At 38.4% G+C, this 22,592-nt stretch overlaps 1 protein-coding gene across 8 annotated transcripts in view; it reads left to right on the top strand.

Moving 5' to 3' along the window:
• Ccdc85a (coiled-coil domain containing 85A) overlaps window positions 1-22,592 on the top strand; it is a 201,551-nt gene that overhangs the window by 135,195 nt on the left and 43,764 nt on the right. For 7 of the 8 annotated variants that reach the window (NM_001166661.2, NM_181577.5, NM_001346759.1 and 4 more), the window contains exon 3: window positions 17,883-17,959. The exons of the other annotated variant lie outside the window; for it this stretch is intronic. In NM_001166661.2, coding sequence (NP_001160133.1) covers window positions 17,883-17,959 — 77 coding nt within the window. The remainder of the gene's footprint in view (window positions 1-17,882; window positions 17,960-22,592) is intronic. 8 annotated transcript variants of the gene reach the window in all.

Here is a 22,592-nt window from a genome sequence, read left to right as displayed (position 1 = left end):
AATTTTAAGTTAGATTAGAAAATATCAATAACCAAAGTAATGCACAACTTAGTTCTGGTAATTCTTAAGGTTTTTTTTTTTTTTTTAAATTTTAAATCATTACATCCTTATTTTGCCCCCCCCTTGGCCTCTCCTTCCAAATTCTTCACCCCACCCCACCCTTTTGCCTCTGAGATGGTGTTCCCCACCTCCACCCTGGTCATCTCCCTCCATGGGGCATTAGGTGCATCCTCCCCCACCTAAGCTTGACAAGGAAATCCTCTGCTACACTAGAAACTAGGGACATTAAAAAAAAATCATCGGGTCTTACTACAAAAGTCTATACTCGACAAAACTGGAAAATCTAGATGTAATGGATGATTTTCTAGACAGAGAACATGTACCAAATTATATCAAGATTGGATAAACTATCTAAAACTTCCCATAGCCCCTAAGGAAATAGAAGCCATTAAGAAAAACCTCCCAACCAAAACGAGCCCCATGACCAGATGGTTTTAGTGCAGAATTCTACAAGACCTTCAAAAAAGAGCTAATACCAACAGTTCTCAAATAATTTCACCAAATAGAAACAGAACGAACACTACCAAATTAATTTTATTCATTTAAATTATCAACATATATCACTCCCTGCTTCCTTCCATCTTCTCCCATGTTTCCCAAACTTCCACTCAAATTGATGGTCTGGTTTTCTTTGATTATTATTGATGTTCATCACTATCTTCATATATATATATATGACATTTGTTGATTATTGCCAAGATATGAGTACCACTATTGCACCTGTAGGAATATCTTGCCATGCTGGTCATTGTTATAGGCATTTGTTCATATGCATCATGTCTGGGTAGGACTATTGATTGCTTTCCTCCCATGGCAGCTTATGTAGTACTTTCTGGTACTGTGAAAATTAGAGTTCAGAAAGGAGACTTTCAGCTTAGATCCTGAACCAGTCTACTGAGTGAAGTGTCTGAAGTGTGTGGGCTCTTCAGTAATAGGGAATTAACTTCAATTTCTCAGATGGTAACAGCAATAGATGTCAACATGTAGCTGTGTTCACTATAGTCCTATTTCTTTCCCCATTCTTCAAGACAGCTATTTGTTGTTGGTTTCTACATTTACAAAAAAAACCCACTTTCTTTGAACTCTACAATTTGTGTTTGACTATTTACACAAAATCCTGCCATAACTATCCACCAACAATAATAAGATTAGGAGAAACAAATAGAACACTTAATTTCTGAAGTTTGTCCTGCTCTTCCTCCAGGCTCTCACACACTTGAAACTGCTGTTCCCTAATCACTCATGCCAGAATATAGCATGTATCATTATTTTTCCACTGGCACCTCACTTCACTTCTATTCTATACATATGCTTTGAGGAATTACACCCTAGAAACATACTGTGTCTTTGTTTCCCTTCCCTCCCCTCCCCTCCCCTCCCCTTCCCTCCCCCTCCCCCTCCCCCTCTCCCTCTCCCTCTCCCTTCCCTTCCCTCCCCTCCCCTCCCCTTCCCTCCCCTTCCCTTCCCTTCCCTTTTCTTTTCTTTTAGTCTTTTTTCTTTTTTGGGTACCACTAACATGGCTCACATGTGACCCTCAGTCTTCTTGCAGCCCATCTTCAACTCTGCATTTTAGTGGCCTCCTGTTACCACTCTTTTAGCTCCTCTTAATCCTCTACAAAAGCTAGAATAACCAATAGCAATAAGGTGTTGCTTTGTGTCCCAACTCTTCCCTATTCCAATGGCTCACTGCTGCAAGTGGTATAAACACAAGGTTTAAGGTAGTTTATTTCTCTTTCCAAGAGGCAGACACATCTCCTTTTCATTTTTATGCTCAGGTATTTAGGCTGCCCAGTCTAGTCTTCTGTTCTTTAAATGCCTGCAGTTCATCCCTTTCTTGGAAACATTAAAAATTCTCTTGTTGCATATTTGAAATATACTTCTTAGGTGTTTGTATTTATATATGGAATTGGATTCAGGTCTTGTTTTGTGATCTACATACAAATTAAAGTGTGGGGTGTATATAGGGAAGTGGTATGGTACATACCACACACACATGCATATATGTATATTTCTACATTTCTTACTACAGTATTTTTGAAGAAAAGAAGAAAATAGTAAATGCTCAATAAATAGGTTAGTTCACAATAATTTTAAAAGTATCCAATAAATATACTAACCTAGATAAAATATATTTCAATGTATATAGTTTGCCCCTTAAGCAAAGTGATTTATACTGATCACTTTAAATACAAAAATGTTACACAAATGACATTGTTTTATACCTAGAACAAAGAATCTATATAGGCTGAATTCTGTAAAATCTTTATGAGTTTTCAATAGATAAGGTTCAAGTTAATGAACTTTTTGCTACATATTTTGATATTTTTGTTTTTCTGAGAAGTATAATAGCAATAAAAAGCAACTTTAGGCAAAAAAAATCATAAATATATAAAAAGCATATTCATTATTCTAAGAGAAAATAACATTTTATAGGGTTATTTTGTTTTAGAATATTTTTTGCAGATTTCTTCCTTGTGCATTCATTGACATACTATTGAGATACATTTATAAAGAGGCCACATACATTTAAGAAAATTGTTATGTGTATTAAAATGACATCGATTTTTTTTCTCCCACATTAGGAAAGGCAGTTATTTTCTCTGGGAAGTGACAAACAACTCCAGCAGCAACAAAGCTGTAGGAAGCAAGAGACATTTTAGCCCTGAAAAGCTGTTAAAATGTCGTTTGTGTCGAGTAGCTCTTTGGAATTTGAACTATTTTTATATTTATGTATATTGCAGGTTTTTAGTTAAACTGACTGCTACCTACCTGCCTCTCTGTTGTGTGGTAGATGTCCCCCCAACCTCCCCACCCTGGTAGATATTTTTTAATGATTAAAGTAAAAGTGAACAGGATATCAGAGCAGAGCAAGCCAGACTTCAGATACATTGCTTGTTAGTATGCCTTATTAGGGTAACTTGGGTTACATTTTGAGTGTACTGCTTCAAATAGTCTAGGAAACAAAAAAAAATTGTGTAAGGCCCTAGGGCATTTTGGAACAGAGTAAACTCAACAATAAACTACTGATCACTGTTCAAAAAGCACTGCGGTCATCATAAGAAAGAATGACAAGGTAAGACTTTATTTTTTTGTTATAAGGCATTTTTATTAGATATTTTCTTCATTTACATTTCAAATGCTATCCCCAAAGCCCACTATTCCCTCACCCTGACCTGCTCCCTAACCCATCCACTTCCTGGTCCTGGTATTGCCCTGTACTGGGACATATAATTTTCACAAAACCAAGGGCCTCTCCTCCCACTGATGGCCGAATAAGCCATCCTCTGCTACATAGGCAACTAGAGACACAGCTCTTGGGGAGTGGGGGGGACTGGTTAGTTCATACTGTTGTTCCTCCTATAAGGTTGTAGAAACCCTTTAGTTCCTTGGACACTTTCTCTAGCTCCTTCATTAGGGGCCCTGTGCTACATCCAATAGATGACTGTGAACATCCACTTCTGTTTGCCAGGCATTGGCATAGCCTCACAAGAGGGTGCTAGGTCAAGGTCCTGTCAGCAAAATCTTTCTGGCATATGTAATAATGCCTGGATTTGTTGGTTGTATATGGGATGGATGCCAGGGTGGGATAGACTCTGGATGATCTTTCCTTCCATCTCAGCACTGAACTTTGTCTCTGTAACTCCTTCCATGAGTATTTTGTTCCTCATTCTAAAAAGGAGTGAAGTACCACACTTTGGTCTTCCTCCTTGTGTTTCAAGTGTTTTGCAAATTGTATCTCGAATATTCTAAGTTTCTGGGCTAATATCCACTTATCAGTGAGTGCATATGATGTGTGTTCTTTTGTGATTGGGTTACCTCACTCAGGATGATATCCTCCAGATTCATCCATTCGCCTAAGAATTTGATGAATTCATTGCTTTTAATTGCTGAGTAGTACTCCTTTGTATAAATGTACCACATATTCTGTATCCATTCCTCTGTTGAGGGACATCTGGGTTCTTTCCAGCTTCTGGCTATTATAAATAAGACTGCGATGAACATAGTAGAGCATGTGTCCTTATTACAAGTTGGAATATCTTCTGGGTATATGCTCAGGAGAGGTATTAATGGATCTTCGGATAGTACTATATCTAATTTTCTGAGGAGCCACCAGACTGATTTCCAGAGTGGTTGTACAAGTTTGCAATCCCACCAACAATGGATGAGTGTCCCTCTTTCTCCATATCCTCACCAGCATCTGCTGTCACCTGAATTTTTGATCTTAGCCATTCTGACTAGTGTAAGGTAGAATCTCAGGATTGTTGTGATTTGCATTTCCCTGATGATTAAGGATGTTGAACATTTTTCACATGCTTCTCAGCCATTCGGTTTTCCTACTTTGAGAATTTTTTGTTTAGTTCTGTATACCATTTTTTAAAAGGGTTATTGGATTTTCTAAAGTCTATCTTCTTGAGTTCTTTATACATATATATGTATGCATTGGATATTAGTCCCCTATCTGATTTAGAATTGGTAGAGATCATTTCCTTATCTGTTGGTGGCCTTTTTGTCTTATTGACAGTGTTTTGCCTTACAGAAGCTTTGCAATTTTATGAGGTCCCATTTGTCCATTCTTGATCTTACAGCACAAGTCATTGCTGTTCTGTTCAGGAATTTTTCTCCTGTGCCCATATCTTTGAGGATTTTCCCCACATTCACCTCTATAAGTTTCAGTGTCTCTGGTTTTTATAAGGTTGTTCCTTGATCCACTTAGATTTGACCTTAGTACAGGAAGATAAGAATGGATCAATTCTCATTCTTCTACATGATAACCACCAGTTGTGCCACCACCATTTGTTGAAAATGCTGTGTTTTTTTCCACTGGATGGTTTTAGCTCCCTTGTCAAAGATCATGTGACCATAGGTGTGTGGGCTCATTTCTGGGTCTTCAGTTCTATTCCATTGGTCTACCAGTCTGTCACTGTGCCAATACCATGCAGTTTTTATCACAATTGCTCTGTAATACAGCTTTAGGTCAGGCATGGTGATTCCACCAAAGGTTCTTTTATCATTGAGAAGAGTTTTTGCTATCCTAGGCTTCTTGTTATTTCAGATAAATCTGCAAATTGCCCTTTCTAATTTGTTGAAGAACTGAGTTGGAATTTTGATGGGGATTGCATTGAATCTGTAGATTGCTTTCTGCAACATAGCCATTTTGACTATATTGATGATGCCAACCATGAGTATGGGATATTCTTCAAACTTCTGAGATCTTCTTTTCTTTCTTCAGAGACTTGAAGTTCTTATCATAAGGATCTTTCACTTCCTTAGTTAGTGTCACACAAAGGTATTTTATATTATTTGTGACTATTGTGAAGGATGTTGCTTCCCTAATTGCTTTCTCATCCTGTTTATCCTTTGTGTAGAAAAAGGCCACTGATTTGTTTAAATAAATTTTATATCCAGCTACTTGACTGAAGCTGTTTATCAGGTTTAAGAGTTTTCTGATGGAATTGTTAGGGTCAGTTATATATACACTATCTTATCATCTGCAAATAGTGATATTTTGACTTCTTTCTTTCCAATTTGTATCCCATTGACCTCCTTTTGTTTTCTAATTGCTGTGGCTAGGACTTCAAGTACTGTATTGAATAGGCATGGAGAAAGTGGTCAGCCTTGTCTAGTCCCTGATTTTAGTGGGATTGCTTTCAGCTTCTCTCCGTTTACTTTGATGTTGGCTACTGGTTTCCTGTAGATTGCTTTTATTATGTTTAGGTATGGGCCTCGAATTCCTGATCTTTTTCAAGACTTTTATCATGAATGGGTGGTGGATTTTGTCAAATGCTTTCTCACTATCTAAGGAGATGATCATGTGGTTTTTGTCTTTGAGTTTGTTTATATAGTGGATTATGTTGATGGATTTCCATATTTTAAACCATCTCTGCATCCCTGGAGTGAATCCTACTTGATCATGATGGATGATTGTTTTGATGTGTTCTTGGATTTGGTTAGTGAGAATTTTATTGAGTATTTTTGCATCGACATTCATAAAGGAAATTGATCTGAATTTCTCTATCCTTGTTTGGTCTTTATGTGGTTTAGGTATCAGAATAATTGTGGATTCATAAAATGAATTGAGTAGAGTACCTTCTGTTTTTATTTTGTGGAATAGTTTGAGGAGAATTGGAATTGGGTATTCTTTGAAGGTCTGACGGAACTCTGCACTAAACCCATCTGGTCCTGGGCATTTTTTGGTTGGGAGACTATTAATGACTGCTTCTATATCTTTAGTGGATATGGGACTCTTTAGGTCATTAATCTGAACCTGATTTAACTTTGGTACATGGTATCTGTCTAGAAATTTGTCCATTTCATCCAGGTTTTCCAGTTTTGTTGAGTATAGCCTTTTGTAGTATGATGTGATGATGTTTTGGATTTCCTCAGGTTCTGTTCTTATGTCTCCCTTTTCATTTCAGATTTTGTTACTTAGGATACTGTCCCTGTGCCTTCTAGTGAGTCTGGCTAAGGATTTATCTATCTTGTTGATTTTCTTAAAGAACCAGTTCCAGGTTGGTTGATACTTTGAATAGTTCTTTTGTGTTTCCAGTTGGTTGATTTCAGCCCTGAGTTTGATTATTTCCTGTTGTCTACTCCTCTTGGGTGAATTTGCTTTTTGTTGTTGTTGTTGTTCTAGACTGTTTGGTGTGCTGTCAAGCTACTAGTATATGCTCTCTCTAGTTTCTTTTTGGAGGCAATCAGAGCTATGAGTTTTCTTCTTAGGACTGCTTTCATTGTGTCCCATAAGTTTGGGTATGTTGTGGCTTCATTTTCAGGAAACTCTAAAATGTCTTCAATTTCTTTATTTCTTCCTTGACCAAGGTATCATTGAGTAGAATATTCTTCAGCTTCCACATGAATGTTGACTTTCTATTATTTATGTTGTTATTGAAGATCAGCCTTAGTCTGTGGTGATCTGATAGGATACATGGGATTATTTCAATATTTTTGTATCTGATGAGGCCTGTTTTGTAACAAATTATATGGTCGATTTTGGAGAAGGTGCCATGAGGTGCTGAGAAGAAGGTATATTCTTTTGTTTTAGAATAAAATGTTTTGTAGATATCTGTTAAATCCATTTCTTTCATAACTTCTGTTAGTTTCACTGTGTCTATGTTTAGTTTCAGTTTCCAAGATCTGTCCTTTGATGAGAGTGGGGTGTTGAAGTCTCCCACTATTATTGTGTGAGGTACAATATGTGCTTTGAGCTTTACTAATGTTTCCTTTAGGAATCTGGCTGCCCTTGTGTTTGGAGCATAGATATTCAGAATTGAGTGTTCACCTTGGAAGATTTTACCTTTGATGAGCATGAAGTGCCCCTCCTTGACTTTTTTGATAACTTTGGGTTGGAAGTTGATTTTACTGGATATTAGAATCACTACTGCAACTTGTTTCTTCAGACCATTTGCTTGGAAAATTGTTTTCTAACCTTTTAACCTGAGGTATGGTCTGTCTTTTTCCCTGAGAAGAATTTCCTATAAGCAGCAAAAAGTTGGGTCCTGTTTATATAGCCAGTCTCTTAGTCTATGTCTTTTTATTTGGGGATTGAGTCCATTTATATTAAGAGATATTACGGAAAAGTAATTGTTGTTTCCTGTTATTTTTGTTGTTAGAGTTGGGATTCTGTTTTAGTGGCAGTCTTCATTTAGGTTTGTTGAAGGATTATTTTCTTGCTTTTTCTAGGGTGTAATTCCCATCCTTGTATTGGTGTTTTCCCTTTATTATCCTGTGAAGGTCTGGATTTGTGGAAAGATATTGTATGAATTTAGTTTTCTCATGGAATACTTTGTATTCTCCATCTAAGGAAATTGAGAGTTTTGCTGGGTATAGTAGCCTGGTCTGGCATTTATGTTCTCTTAGTGTCTGTATAACATCTGTCCAGGATCTTCTGGCTTTCATAGTCTCTGGAGAGAAGTCTGGTGTAATTCTCATAGGTCTGCCTTTATATGATACTTGACCTTTTTCTCTTACTGCTTTTAATACCCTGTCTTTATTTAGTGCATTTGTTGTTCTGATTATTTTGTTTCGGGAGGAATTTCTTGTCTGGTCTAGGCTTCTTGTATGTTAATGGGCATCTCTTTCTTTAGGTTGGGGAAGTTTTCCTCTATAATTTTGTTGAAGATATTTACTGGCCCTTTAAGTTGGAAATCTTCCTTCTCATCTATACTTATTACCTTTAGGTTTGGTCTTCTCATTGTGTCCTGGATTTCCTGGATGTTTTGGGTTAGGATCTTTTTGCATTTTGCATTTTCTTTGACTGTTGTGTCCATGTTTTCTATGGAATCTTGTGTACCTGAGATTCTCTCTTCCATCTCTTGTATAGTATTCTGTTGCTGATGCTCACATCTATGATCCTGATTACTTTACTAGGATTTCTATTTCCAGAGTTGTCTCCCTTTGCTTTTTCTTTATTGTTTCTACTTCCCCTTTTAGATCTTGGATGGTTTTGTGCAATTCCATCACCTGTTTGGTTGTGTTCTTCTGTAATTTTGCAAGGGATTTTTGTGTTTCTTCTTTAAGGGCTTCTACCTGTTTAGCAGTGATATCTTGTATTTCTTTAAGTAAGTTACTAATTCCCTTTTTAAAATCCTCTACCAGCATCATGAGATATGATTTTAAATCTGAATCTTGCTTTTCAGGTGTGTTGGGGTATCCCGGACTTGCTGTTGTAGGTGTACTGTGTTCTGATGATGCCGAGTGGTCTTGGTTTCTGTTAGTAAGATTCTTATGTTTGCCTTTCACTATCTGGTAATCTCTGGTGTTAGATATTCTAGCTGTCTCTGGCTGGAGCTTGTTTCTATGTGATTCTTTAGCCTCTGTCAGCACTCCTGGGAGACCAACTTTCTCCTTATTCTCAGTCTTCAGAGCACTCTCTGCAGGTTAGGTTTCCTCTTGCAGGGAAGGTGCACAGAAGTCTGGAGCTCAGATCCACCTCCTGAGTCCTGGTGTCAGAGCCCTCCCTGGAGGCTGACTTTCCTCTGGCAGGGAAGGTGCCCAGGAGTCTGGGTCTCAGCTCTGTCTCCTGGCTGAGGATGAAGGCCAGAAGGGACCCTGTCCAAGAACCTCTGTTGCTTCTGCTGATCATTTGCTCTCTTAAGTAGACTGATCTGAATGATCCCAAGATTCTGGGTGTGCTAGGTGCTGCCTTTCTCCTTTGACCCTGTTGCTGCTAGCACAAGACCCTCTGGGTTTTTTGGAACAGATGTTGTGTTCCACTCACCAGTGATCTCAAGCCCCTGGGTGTTCTAGGGTGCTTGCAGAGTGGAGAGTCTTCTGGGGACCTTGGGGCACTCCGCCTAGATCATGCCCAAGATGGAGCAAGGGTAGGGTGGCGCCGACCAGAATGAATCTCAGCCACTAGTCGGGCAGGTGACCTTTGTCCCTGTTCCTGCTATCACAAGACCATCTGGGATTTTTTGGAACAGATGTTGTGTTTTGCTCACCAGTGATCTCAAGATCCTGGATGTGTTAGGGTGCCTGCAGCTTGGAGAGTCCTCTCAGGTGACACCTTACTAAACAGAGTCTCCAACTGACATATAAAGAGACAGAAGTGGGAGCTGTAAGAAGGAGGGTCCAATTCCCAGTATTTTGATTCTTTTTCTATTTTGATAACAGATTATCTGAGAGTAACTATCTCATAGATGATATATTTCTGACAGATGGAAAATACTAGAGCTTCGTGCTGACAACTTCTCAGCTTCTAGATAGATAAAGGATATGGCATAGTGAGATTGGGTTTGTATGCTAGAGAAAAACTCCCTATAACAATAAAGTCACTTCCTTGATAACCTGACATTCCAGAGAACTCTGTTCAAAGGCCCAATCTCTCAACAACCATTAACATGCGATTTTGTGCATTATCTTTCCAAAATATGAAGTTTAGGGGACATATTCTGTCTTCATCAGGGAGCAGGACTGAGTGTGGATGAAGACAAAGATGTAACAAAACACTATTATATTTTAATCAGAAATGTGAGATATGAGAAATAAATAAAATTTTGATGGTTATTTTATAGTAATGAAATAGGATACAGACTGTTTTTTTTCTAATTTTTAAATTAATTTAGATACAAGTTGTTATTTTAGATGTCTATTTATCTATTTCTTCCTTTATAGAAAATAAAAATGTAGCAAGCCTTCAAATAATTTAGACAGCCACTATCACAGCACTACTGAACAACAAGCGTAATATTTCTGTCAAACCATTCTAGATAAACAATTCAGAACCTCTAGGCACTGTTCCAAACAAAATAAACAAGACAGCACCTGATTGCTGTTCTTTTCCTTGGAAGGGATGCATTTTCCTGGTCTCAAAAAGACACATTTTGTTTGGTAAGAACCTTTGACTACTTCCCTGTTCAGGCTGATCCCCAACAGTTTGCAACCCCACTACTCAATATCCAACAATCCCCCCTGCCCTATGTAGTGTCTGATTTCTGTAGGTTTTGCTTCTGCCGTCAGAGTAGATAACTGGTCAGGAGCAACTGTAAAAGCATGTTCAGATAATGCTGTATATCTTCCAGCAATCTTCTCTAACCAATGCCTTCTTAGCCAGAGCACATTTGCAGCAGAAGGGCATTTGTATTGTATTCTGAGATTTCAGAGGTACAAAAGTCCACATGTTGTATTTTTTTTTTCTGTAATTGATTCTACATTCATATCTCCACATACTTCTTATTCCAGCTTAGTTTGTCTATTTTGTGTTCATTTACTATAGATGCTTAAATGGAATACCATAGAGTGGTTAACTTATAAACACCCCCAGAGAGCAATTTCTCATCAATGACCTGTTATGAGAGGCAGGTTCCCTCGGGCCTTCTTTATAAGAGTTACAATCTTATTCCTCATGCCTCAGTAGCCTCTCAGAAGCTCCCTAAAATCATCATGCTAGGAAAAATTTCAATATATGAAAATTTGTGAAGACATCATTTTTAGACTACAACAAATTTTTTACACGTACACATACACACAAGCATATGCTTTAGCCAAATGAGAAGACATACTGAATTTTTTTTACTAAAATTCTTTTACAAATGACTGAATGTGACCAATGTTCTAGGAAACTTCCACACATTTCCAACTAAAGTTTCTCCTATTGCTTGGAGTTCTTTTATCCGAGCATTTTATTCTAGATATGATATACACCTTATATGATAGAAGGTAATGCAGAATTTTGACAAATAGACATAAGACAGGGTTATGACTATAGGGTAGGACTATAGGGTTAGTACTCTGGATAGGGTTAAGATAGTAAGTAGTCTGCACAGTTAAATGAAGATGATGGCATCTCACTAGAAATTGAGTTAGTTACAAAGACTTGAAGGAAGGGTTATCAATTATATATCTGTGCAGAAATGAGGATATTTGGAAAGTGCTAAGACTAAGGCAAGATCTCTGAGGCAGGAAAATACTTGTGGTGCTCAGGAAAGAAAGGAGGCCCCATGTCTGAGGTAAATCAAGTGGTGACAGGAGGCAAAAGTCAGTTGGTCAGATCATGTGAGCCCCCAAGTAGATGTTATAAGGACTTTGGATTTTCTGTGGCTCAAATTAGGAAATAAAGAAGATGTGATCAGACTGAACACTTCAGAAAACCCTCTGGGTGCTAAATAGATTGAGAGTAAATGTTGATTTGGAGCAGGAGGATCAAGAATGGAAATGGGAAAGACTGTGAGGAGAGCCTCAAAAGGTTATTCTGGAGATAGAGCCACCAGTTTCCAGGGATGAGAATTAGAACAGGTGAAAGAGGAGCCTCACATGTGATATTAAAGCTTTTATCAAAAGGAAAATAGCTTAAGTGATTTACACAAGGCTTTAAAAAACATGTGCACTGGGAAATGATGATAGGATAAACCAACCCTGCCTCAAGCTGCTTTCAGTTCCTGATTCATGACCAAGCCAGACTCTTCATGTTGCTTCCTATCTGCCCAGAACTGCTCTACAGGGCCTTAGTCAGCTTTTTTCTTCTTCTTCTCCATATTCCACCCTTGTAGACTACCTCATGTGCTTGGATCTTATTGTCTGTCTTTCCTTTGGGCTGTTTATTCCATGAACTCTTGGGTTTTATCATTTCTGCTTGTAGTTGTATCTCTAGTACATAGGAGAACATTTCACATACAACAGATAGTGAAGGCTGGATGATGAAATTCCTTAACGTTAAAGCAAGCCATAGTATACAAGTGTGCTACCCTCTGCAAGGAGCAGCACTTTCAGTGCCTAGGGAACTGGGAAATACTTGGTCAAATTTTGATGGCCATACTGTGAGTAAAGAAGTGGACAAGTAACAAGATGTTCAGTGCAAAATAGTTTTACAAGTGAAGAGGAAGCTAGTAGGGACATATAGAGTGAGACAAGCATAAATGTACAATCTTGCCTGGCACCTCTTACCAAATGTTTGTTTCATCTCCTGAAGGTATCTCTGAACACCTGTTACAACGTACTCTAGGTTTATACAAAGAAGATTATTCTAAGCTCTGGTGATTCTAATTCCTATGAGTTTTATCTTACTGATGACAGAACAGTGCACATTTGACTAGGCAGTGAAATGAAGAGAGTACTTCTGCTTAAGGTAGAGTTAACAGTTAACAGAACTCTAGGTCAATGAGACACTAAAGTGGTTTCCTCTGAAAGTCCCTCAGCTCAGTGCCCAACTAGCAGGGCTCTGGAACATGATTAGCTTGATAGTTATGGACATGAGGCAAATTCAACTCTACTTCCTTAAAAGAATTGAGGTACCATTTTGGGGGATTTGTGGGGCTTGCTTTATTATTTTCAAGACTATCTGCCAATAGGATTGTCTGAATGAGGCAAATCTGAAGAGGCCAATTCTTATAAGAACTTTTAAAAATAAGAACACTAAATTATAGTGAATTTTAAAATCACTTGTATTTCTCTAGGTAACACAAAATCTAAGGAGAAGGCTGACATTTGCTCCCAAGAAAGAAAGAAAGACCTTTTGTCAGTTGTGAGGTAATTTCTTTAGGAGTATGTAAAAGCCTGTGATCAGTAGGATCAAACTGTGCTTTAGGAGCTTGGGGTTTGCTGAAGAGATGGTCTATGGACCAGAAATCATGTGGCAAGTGGACTCTTCCTGAGACCTTTTTTAGTTTGGTCCATGCTGGGGTAACAGAGCAGCAAAGACTGCCTGATTTACAGTGAGAAGATATGATTTACCGGCTCAGAGTTCTAGAGACCTAGGTAATGAGAGCAGTGTCTAGTTACAACCTGGTTTCTGCTACATCCCTGGCTGAATGATAAGAGACCAAGGTGGGTTTCATAGGCAAGCTTCCCTGTTGTAGGGGTAGCAATCCCATTTAGGAGGGGGATTCTCCTAGGTCCCCATCATCTCTTCAAGGCTAATGCACCACCTCTCACTTTCAGGGCAGCGATAAGTGAATTTGAGCCTGAGGTTGGAAGAAGATATGCATTTGACATGTAAAGATAACATGGTCTTCCTCCTCCTTTTCTGACTCTCTGACTGAGTAGAATATATAAACCTGTAGCCAGTAAGTCTTTCATATTGCTTGTACCTTTTTATTAAATCTCTCAAAAGAATGCTCATGTTTGTCAAATAGTTCTCTTAGGTTTTTCAAGTTCCATATGAGGACTGAGACCATTTGCTTTTATAGTTGTTAGCATTGAACATGGTGCAAAGAAAAAGGCAGTTGTGTGAAGAGAGGCCAGCCATGGCCATGTGGAGAGAGTGAGGCAGGTAGAGAGAGATGGAGGGCTAGAGAGCAAGACAAGTGAGGGCTTAAAGAGAGCGAGGAGGAGGGGCCAAGTAGTCCCTCTTACAGTTGGTTGAGCTATCTTGCTGTTGCCAAGTAACTGTGGGGAGGAGCATACTTGGCTCTAGTCAGGTAAATGTGTGGGTGGAGTCTAGTCAGAATGCCAGAAGCTTAGGACATTGTCTGTGTGACTGATAGTCACAGAATTATGGAGTTGGGGGGCTCTGTGGTGTCAGGCACCTGTCTCTGGGAACATGGCTCTCCTTTCCAACCCTTGTAGATTTCTCTACTGGGTCATCAGAACAAGCCCCATTCAACCAAAATAGGTTGCTTAGCACAGTCTCATACTATGACTCAGAGACAAGCAAGTCATGGAATTTTAAGGGATTATCATGACATGATTGATTTTTATTTGATATCCTTGGTGGGAGATTAGATAGTCGGTCTCTCTCTCTCTCTCTCTCTCTCTCTCTCTCTCTCTCTCTCTCCTCTCTCTCTCTCTCTCTCTCTCTCTCTCTCTCTCTCTCTCTCTCTCTCTCTCCCTCTCTCTCTCTCCCTCTTAGTAGTTCCCTGAAAATAGCTTTTGGTTCAGACACCCCAAATGTTTATATGATATATAATTCAGAAAGTATGCCTACTCACTTCCTACCAGTTTCTTTATTGAACAGAAACATCAACAGCATGAGTACTCTAATTTCCCATGAGATTGGATTATGTCCCTGATTTTGTCCCTAGGAGACTTTTTCCAAATGCAGGATAGCTATTGGTTGTTAAGGAGAGTTGTATGAGAAGATTAAATAAGACTTCTTGGATCCAAACATCAGCTTGTAATCTAAAAGAAAGCTTGTATTCAGAAGAGCTTCTGATGACTTAGACTCATTCCTAGAACAGTGACTGACAAAGCAGTCACAGAATCAATTATTATTGAATAGACATATTTAAAACTTCTCTTTGCCTTCATTGTAACATGACTTATGAAATATCTTTTACATGTTTAAAAGTACCTCTTATCTCTTCACACCTGAGTGTCTGCATTTACACTTGCTCTATCAAATTTATCATAAAAATTAGAAATTTAAAAATTGTTTTTCAAACTCAAATTTTTAATTCCCTACAATTATATATGTACGTATATATATACATATATGAAATGCTTTCTGGAGTTAGAGAAAACATGTGCTGTTTTTTTCTGAGAGAGAGAGAGAGAGAGAGAGAGAGAGAGAGAGAGAGAGAGAGAGAGAGAGAGGAGGTATGTAGTTGGAAGAATCTGGAAAGAGCTAGAAGAGGAGAAACTATGATCAGGGTATATAATATGAAAAATATTAACAAAATAAAATAACAAAGGGTAGACTAAGGCAATTGGAAATGGTCACTGGTTTAAAAATAATTCCTTCTAGTGGCATTTTCTATTGGAATCCATCTCAAAGAATCTTCTACAGTGCTTTAAGTTTCTTGGCCTCAAAGATAGTGCAGTATAAGGGCAACACAGATAAAATTATATATTGGGAAAATGGAGAAGATAATCTTTTTCCATGGCTTAAGTAGAATATGATTGATTAGTGTTTAAGTTGGAAGATCTTTAACAAAAGGATGTTTTTCTAGAGGAGAAAGCTGGTTTTGCAGAACTCTTTGAGTCAGGCACTCCTTTTTGCATCCTGATCTGCAAAGTATGACAGACTTATAAGGGCTCTGATCTTGCCATTACATTATACAGTGTACTTTTCTTCCTGTACAATGTACAATTTCATTAAGCTTTGATGAAAACATATTTTTTTAGCAAATGTCTTCAGTTTCCCCTGTGTTTCCAGCTGCTTGTATGAAAATTTCAGGTCATTGTATCAACATGTTAGTTAATGTGATTGAGGGTGACTTGTCTGCAGATCTTCGTGCACATGAATTTAAAACAAGATGACCTGGACCCCTGGATGTGGCAGTCTCTGGATGGTCCATCCTTTCGTCTCAGCTCCAAACTTTGTCTCTGTAACACCTTCCATGGGTGTTTTGTTCCCAATTCTAAGAGGGGCAAAGTGTCCACACTTTGGTCTTCATTCTTCTTGAGTTTCATTTGTTTTGCAAATTGTATCTTGGATATTATAAGTTTCTGGACTAATATCCATTTATCAGTGAATGCATATCATGTGAGTTCTTTTGTGATTGGGTTACCTCACTCAGGATGATATCCTCCAGATCCATCCATTTGCCTAAGAATTTCATAAATTCACTGTTTTTAATAGCTGAGTAGTACTCCATTGTGTAAATGTACCACATTTTCTGTATCCATTCCTCGGTTGAGGTACATCTGGGTTCTTTCCAGCTTCTGGTTATTTTAAATAAGGCTACTATGAACATAGTGGAGCATGTGTTCTTAATAATCAACCACCAAACACAGACACTATTGCATACGCCAGCAAGATTTTGCTGAAAGGACCCTGATAAAGATGTCTCTTGTGAGGCAATGCCAGTGCCTGGCAAACACAGAGGTGGATGCTCACAGTCAGCTATTGGATGGAACACAGGGCCTCCAATGGAGGAGCTAGAGAAAGTACCCAAGGAGCTGAAGGGGTCTGCAACCCTATAGGTGGAACAACAATATGAACTAAGCAGTACCCCCAGAGCTAGTGTCTCTAGGTGCATATGTAGCAGAAGATGGCCTAGTTGGCCATCATTGGGAAGAGAGGCCCCTTGGTCATGCAAACTTTATATGCCCCAGTACAGGAGAATGCCAGGGCCAAGAAGTGGGAGTGAGTGGGTAGGTAGAGGAGGCGGGGTGGTGTGAGGGTGGGAGGGTATAGAGGACTCTCGGGATAGCATTTGATTGTGAGCCTAGCCTTTAATGGCTGAGCCATTCTCCAGCCTGGGATAGCATTTGAAACGTAAATGAAGTAAGTACCTAATAAAAAATTGGGGAAAAAAAAAAACCAAGATGACCTTGTTTTATTTGTGAAATAAAGACTGGAATCTAATATAAAATACCACCTCCTTGCTTTTGAAGCTAAGAAGAAGAAAATGAGTTTATTTAAACAATTCCCAGGAAAAACCCATAATGGTTTCCATGATAAATTTCAGATTACTGCTTTAATAGGTATGTAGCTAGAGTTCACCAACTGGGGCTCCAGCTTTTGCTCTTAAACGTGCTTCAATTCCATACATTGCCCTTCTTGTGTGTTTCTGAGTCCCCACCTCAAGAAGCCTCAAGCATGTCTGCCCTAGTCCTAACTAGAAATGGGCTATGTTCTGGAGGGATTGTCCTGCCGTGCACTTCTGATCACACCTGAAAAGTGTCTGTCTGTTCTTGGGTGATGCTTGACATGCAACTGCACTGCTGTATACACTTGAATATTGACATTTAATGAAGAGTCACCATCAGTCACACTCTGTGTCCCCTGCTGTGACCCCTCTTATGAAAAGAAGCTGTAAAATAGGTTTGTGTGAACAGAAATGGAGCACAACACTTCTGAGTGTTCATCACCCGATCTTGTAAAATGTAAAACAAATATTAATTGTAACTCTGCTGCTTTTAGTTACATAAAGATTGGAGAGAAATAGACACAAAAACTTACAAAGAAATAAACAACTTTTATGTCTTTAGACTCAACCAAAATCAAAGGAGAAGTCCAGCCCTAAGTTAAATATTTAGCTCTTTTATAGATATTCTCTAAATCATAGCTAATAGCTATAAATTAGTGAGAAGAATAAATGTTGTCTCTAAAATTTCAAATGTTTGTTGGGGAAGTTCAAAGAAGTCTGTATTTGACATCCATTCTAGTTTAAAAATTAATGAAACCTTGATTTGATTTTTGTTACAAATCCCATCATAAAAATACTGGCATATGTGACAAATAAAGTGTCTGAGAAGTTCTGAGGCTCAACATTTCTGACAAAGCCTCAGCATCCTCATTTACAAATTTCTTTTATATTGTTAACATTGTGCAATGCTCAAAACAGTATAGTGTGAATGGCTTCTCTGGAAAGAATTGTCTTTCATTTTTAAAGAACTGACTAATCTCTTGGTCCTACTGAATAAATCAAGGCGAAGATATCCTTGACAGTAAACAAGACAAGACCTTGTGGATAATGTAAGTTCTTTCTTTTTAATTTTAGAATCAACCTTGTCCTATGTTAGGCAGCTGGAGGCCAGAGTCAGACAGCTGGAAGAAGAAAATCGCATGCTGCCCCAGGTGGGTGACTTCCAGAAGCTCATACTTAGCCAGAATCATTTGAGTTGTAAACTTTTATGTGAAATTTAAAGTCTCAATTCTATGTTCTCCTAGAAATAATGTTGTAAAGAGTCATTTATCATATAAACTGGTGAGGTTCCACGATGGCCATTATCCTAATTTCTGAGTGGTATACTGAACAGCAATCAATAAGAATGTGATGTGATTTATAATGAAGAAGAGAATAATATCCATTGTCCTGCCCATCATATCATGAGTGTGAGCTGGGGGATGGGTAATGGGAATGGACTCATTAAATTTGAAATTTTGATAATTTATTAATTCTGTAAGGTTGTAGGAGTTCATACTTTAGTTAAATTAGTGCTTTCTATAAGTCTTTGATAAAATTGAACTCTTTTAGTACAACAAAATAATGACAATAAGTGCCAGGTTTCACTTTGGGACTTTATTACCTATCCCTAGTGAATGTAAAGTTATAATTTTTTCTAGGGTATTAAATGACTTGTCATATATTTACTTGTAAATTTCTTTTCATAGCTGTTAGACTGGTAAGAATGAGGCTGTTTTTGTGAGGTGGTGGTTTTTAGAAAAGTTTTTGTTGAGAAATTCAACAAATCCACAGGTTCTAGGGTAGCTTCCTATCTGACAAAAGGCAGAGACTCATTTCAAAATGTGATAAGGGGTTTCTAAGCAACACATTCATGAATTCCTTCCACATTCTGTAGACATGTTCAAATTCAGGGTATCAGAGATACTGTGTTGTGAAATAAGATTCCTCTCCTCTCCTCTCCTCTCCTCTCCTCTCCTCTCCTCTCCTCTCCTCTCCTCTCCTCTCCCCTCCCCTCCCCTCCCCTCCTCTCCTCTCCTCTCCTCTCCTCTTCTCTTCTCTACCTATACATTTTACACTATCCAGTCACTGGCCCCTTCCCAGTCACTCCCTTCCCACAATCCTTCCTCCATCCTACTCCCTTTCTCCTATGAGTGGGTGAGTGCCCTTGCTACTCCCTCCTCCCTCCACACTTACACATTAAGTCTCTGCAAGGCTAGGGATGCATTTTCTTTATGTTCTTCCTTACCCTTTCCCTTTTTTCAAATATATTTCCTTTTACATTGAGTTTTTAATATGACTACACTGGAATCTTTGATTGAAAACATTAAACATTCACCATTCTATCAAGAAAATTCAAAACACAGCTTCTTGTGCCTACCATATCTCAGGCAATTGTAAATTTGGAAAAAAATAAGAAAAAGGAATGTAAAACACTACACTTGTATTTCCCTGTCAACAAGAACATGTTCTCACCTCAAACTCTGAAACACTTGTGTGTATAGTGCAAGTGCCATCTTCTTAGAAAAGAAGTACAACTGACAAGAAAGTGATGATTATTGTGTTTGTTTGCTTTTTTGTTTTGTTTTTAAATGTGGGACTAGAGAAGCAAGACTGTAGGTAAAGGTAGATGCCTGAAGGCACGAGTTTGATCCTTCGGCACCCACTTGGTGGGAGGAGAGAACCTACTTCTGCTGGTTGTATGGAGACCCTACAGATACTGTGAAAGGCACCTACATGCACCGACCCTGCACATACTAGCACATGCTCCTACATGCACCACACGCACACAATGAATACAAAAGAAACAGTATAAGATGTTTTTAAATCTGTAAAAAAAATCAGAACTCCTCAAGGAAAACAAAAGTATTCTGTGCCTTGTGTATATGAATGCTTAAATACATGCCATTGCATATTAAAGGGAGGAGATATTATTTAAATTCTCATGTTAAAATGTGAGACAAAATGTCCAGTTACATACTTTAGAGCATTGAAATTTTGGTGTCAATGAAAGTCTTTTCTTCCCCTAAAATGCATGGGGAAGAACATGTTTCATTGAACTTAAGCAATGTCTTTATTGTATATTATTATTGTACAAGAAAAAAGTCATTTATAACACAGTCAAATTCTAGATTGAAAAGATAGGAAAAAGAATTTTTAAATTTAATAAAGCATTTACTTATCATTTAAAATAAAAACACATTATTTAAAATGCATGGCAAAAATACAATGATACTCAGTTTGCATAGATACTTTAAGCTTTTAACTTTTGAGTATCAATGGCTATGGCAGCTACATGACAAAACTACTGATTGCAAAAGCCTCTGTAAGCACAGGTAGACACACACACCACACATGTAAGGCGAGTCTCTAACATGAAATATTGTAAATTGATCCCAAAGAACTGAGAATCCTGTAACAGGGTTCTCTCAACAGAATGAGACTTGGGCTGCATGGTGCAAAGACATGTGCAATTTGTTTTTAGATGCTTTGGGTATGATTACAAATTATTGCCTAGTGATGTTCCTCTGCAGAAATGTGTTGTGCTCTTGTAATGTTAGCTGATTTGTAAGGTCAATCCAGGGTTACATGCTGACTTTCCTGTATAAATTAGTTTCACTATTAGACCATTTGATTTTCAATTATAAGAGATTTCTCAACATGCCTTAATTAAAACACATCTGTATTCCTAAATTTATTTGAGTGCCCATTGTTTATAGATAAATGAGAATAAAAATGTAGTTGCCTTTTAGGACCTTGAATTTGTCAGGTTCTTTTGAGGCTATACCCAGCTTCATTTCTGATTATTCAGAGTTTAGACTCACTATGTATGGTAGTCAGTCCTTTTAAAACACCTACACTTATTCTGTATATAAAATAGTTTATAACATAATCAAAACTGTAAAATGTTGAACTCTTCATTTGTTAGCAACAAGATTTTGTGTTTAACAGTTTTGGGGGTAAAATATAGATGAAGACTTGAGTCGATGTCATATAGCTATGCTAAGATTTAGTGGCCAGGCCCCTCCCCTAATGCATTCAACAGAAAAACATCCCACCCACAAAACACTCTAACTGCCCTAACCACCAGCCTCAGCACCCCACCCTATTGGGTAAAAAGCCCAAGCTCAGGACTTGAAATCCCACCAATCACTAACCTGGAAATCTTCATCCGGGAAAGCTCTGCCCTCCCAGGAACCCTATAAAAACCTTCTCTCCTGCTCAGTTCTCTGTAGCTTCTCTCCCATGCAGAGACAGCCACCCTCCTTGGTTCTTCCCTTCCAATAAGTCTCTTGTGAGGTTATTTTGTGCAGTGAGACTTTCTTGGTATTCCTTGGCTCCCAAATGCCATTCCATCAGAGCTGTTACATTGGTGCTGTAACTTGGAAAGACTCTCCTGGTGTCTGTGTTCCCCTTAGGGTCAAAGTTGCATTAGGGCACTATCTCTCATCTCAAGTCCACCCACAATAGACTCACCTGAGTCTGAAGAAGTGACTATTGAATGTCCAGCACTGCTCTGGTATTGTTAGAGGTGAGATAACCCCCAGCCAAATGATATGTAAGGCTAATGATAGCCATCTTTACCTGACCTCCATACTTGTAGCTGCAATCTTCCAGTTTCTTCAGGCTAAAGGGAATTTTACACCCTCTTACTGCCTTGCCACAGCTTCTCTAGGCCTTAGTGCCGTTTGGGGCTTTGTTCCTTGACCCTTTCCTATAGATAAGATGCCCACCCAACCTCAAGAGCTTTTTATTTTTGTCTTTGCTTTCTGACCTTCACAAAAGCCCTGGTACTACATGACAAGTCTCTCCTCAGGTTTATTCAGATAATGTCCCTGAACCTCACTGAATGTGGTAACAACTCATTGAATGGTTTGGTTCTCAGTCTATCCTCTCAGTCCTGGGGATACCTGCAGCTATAAGCTACAGTGACATCTCTCCTCCGTCCTCTCACCCATGGGAATGATGTCTTCCATACTCACTGATTCTCCCTTGGGAAGCTTTGTAGAAAAACCCCCAGTCTCTTCACCTGGCATTCAGCTGTGAAAGGCTCTACATTTATCATATAACCGAATTTGGCCCCAATACCCATCAGACAATCAATACAAAGGGCTATTTAACAGAACCAAAGATCATAATATTATTTGGGACCTTTGCAAATACTTCAGAGAAATGGAAAAAGGAATTCTTTTTCCTATTCTCTTTACTCTAAATTCTGTTTGTTTTGTCTGGTCTCCTCACCCACCCATGAAAGATGTAAATGTCCTGTCTTTTAACTTATCCTTAATGTACCTGTAAATTTGTTACAAAGTCTTACCCAGGAGTCTGATCCAGCAGGAGGGGGAGAAAGCAAAGAGTAGGCCAGCTGGAGTGTACACACACTTTGTGCTGGCCGGTAAGTCTCTCAGCTCCTTCTTGCAGAATCCTAAGGCTATAGCCAGAGCACAAAGCATATCTATCTCTAACCCTTCTTTATTCTCAGATTACTAGGCTCAGTTTTACAGTGATTCCTGTGTCTTTTAGGTATGAGTGGCATCAGACTCTTGTTTTATGTTGTCCTACTTTAATTAAATCTGTGGTCTGGAGTTGAGGTATGGCTCTTCCTGTAGACCCAAACATCTTGTTTAATGCTTTCTTCCAAAATTGGTGTACCATATCAGGCAAGCCACTTGACTTTATGACAGAGAAAGGAGAGCAAAACAAAATAAAGGGACACGTTATTCCCAATGTAGACTATTGATACTCTTACATTGTTTTTGTTTTGGTTTAACTCTAAAACTTTTGCTAAGGTATAAATCTTTCCTC

Source organism: Mus musculus, chromosome 11 (genome assembly GCF_000001635.26).
Source record: "Mus musculus strain C57BL/6J chromosome 11, GRCm38.p6 C57BL/6J".
In the NCBI taxonomy this organism is placed as follows: Eukaryota; Metazoa; Chordata; class Mammalia; order Rodentia; family Muridae; genus Mus; species Mus musculus.
This window is presented reverse-complemented; position numbering and strand designations above follow the sequence as displayed.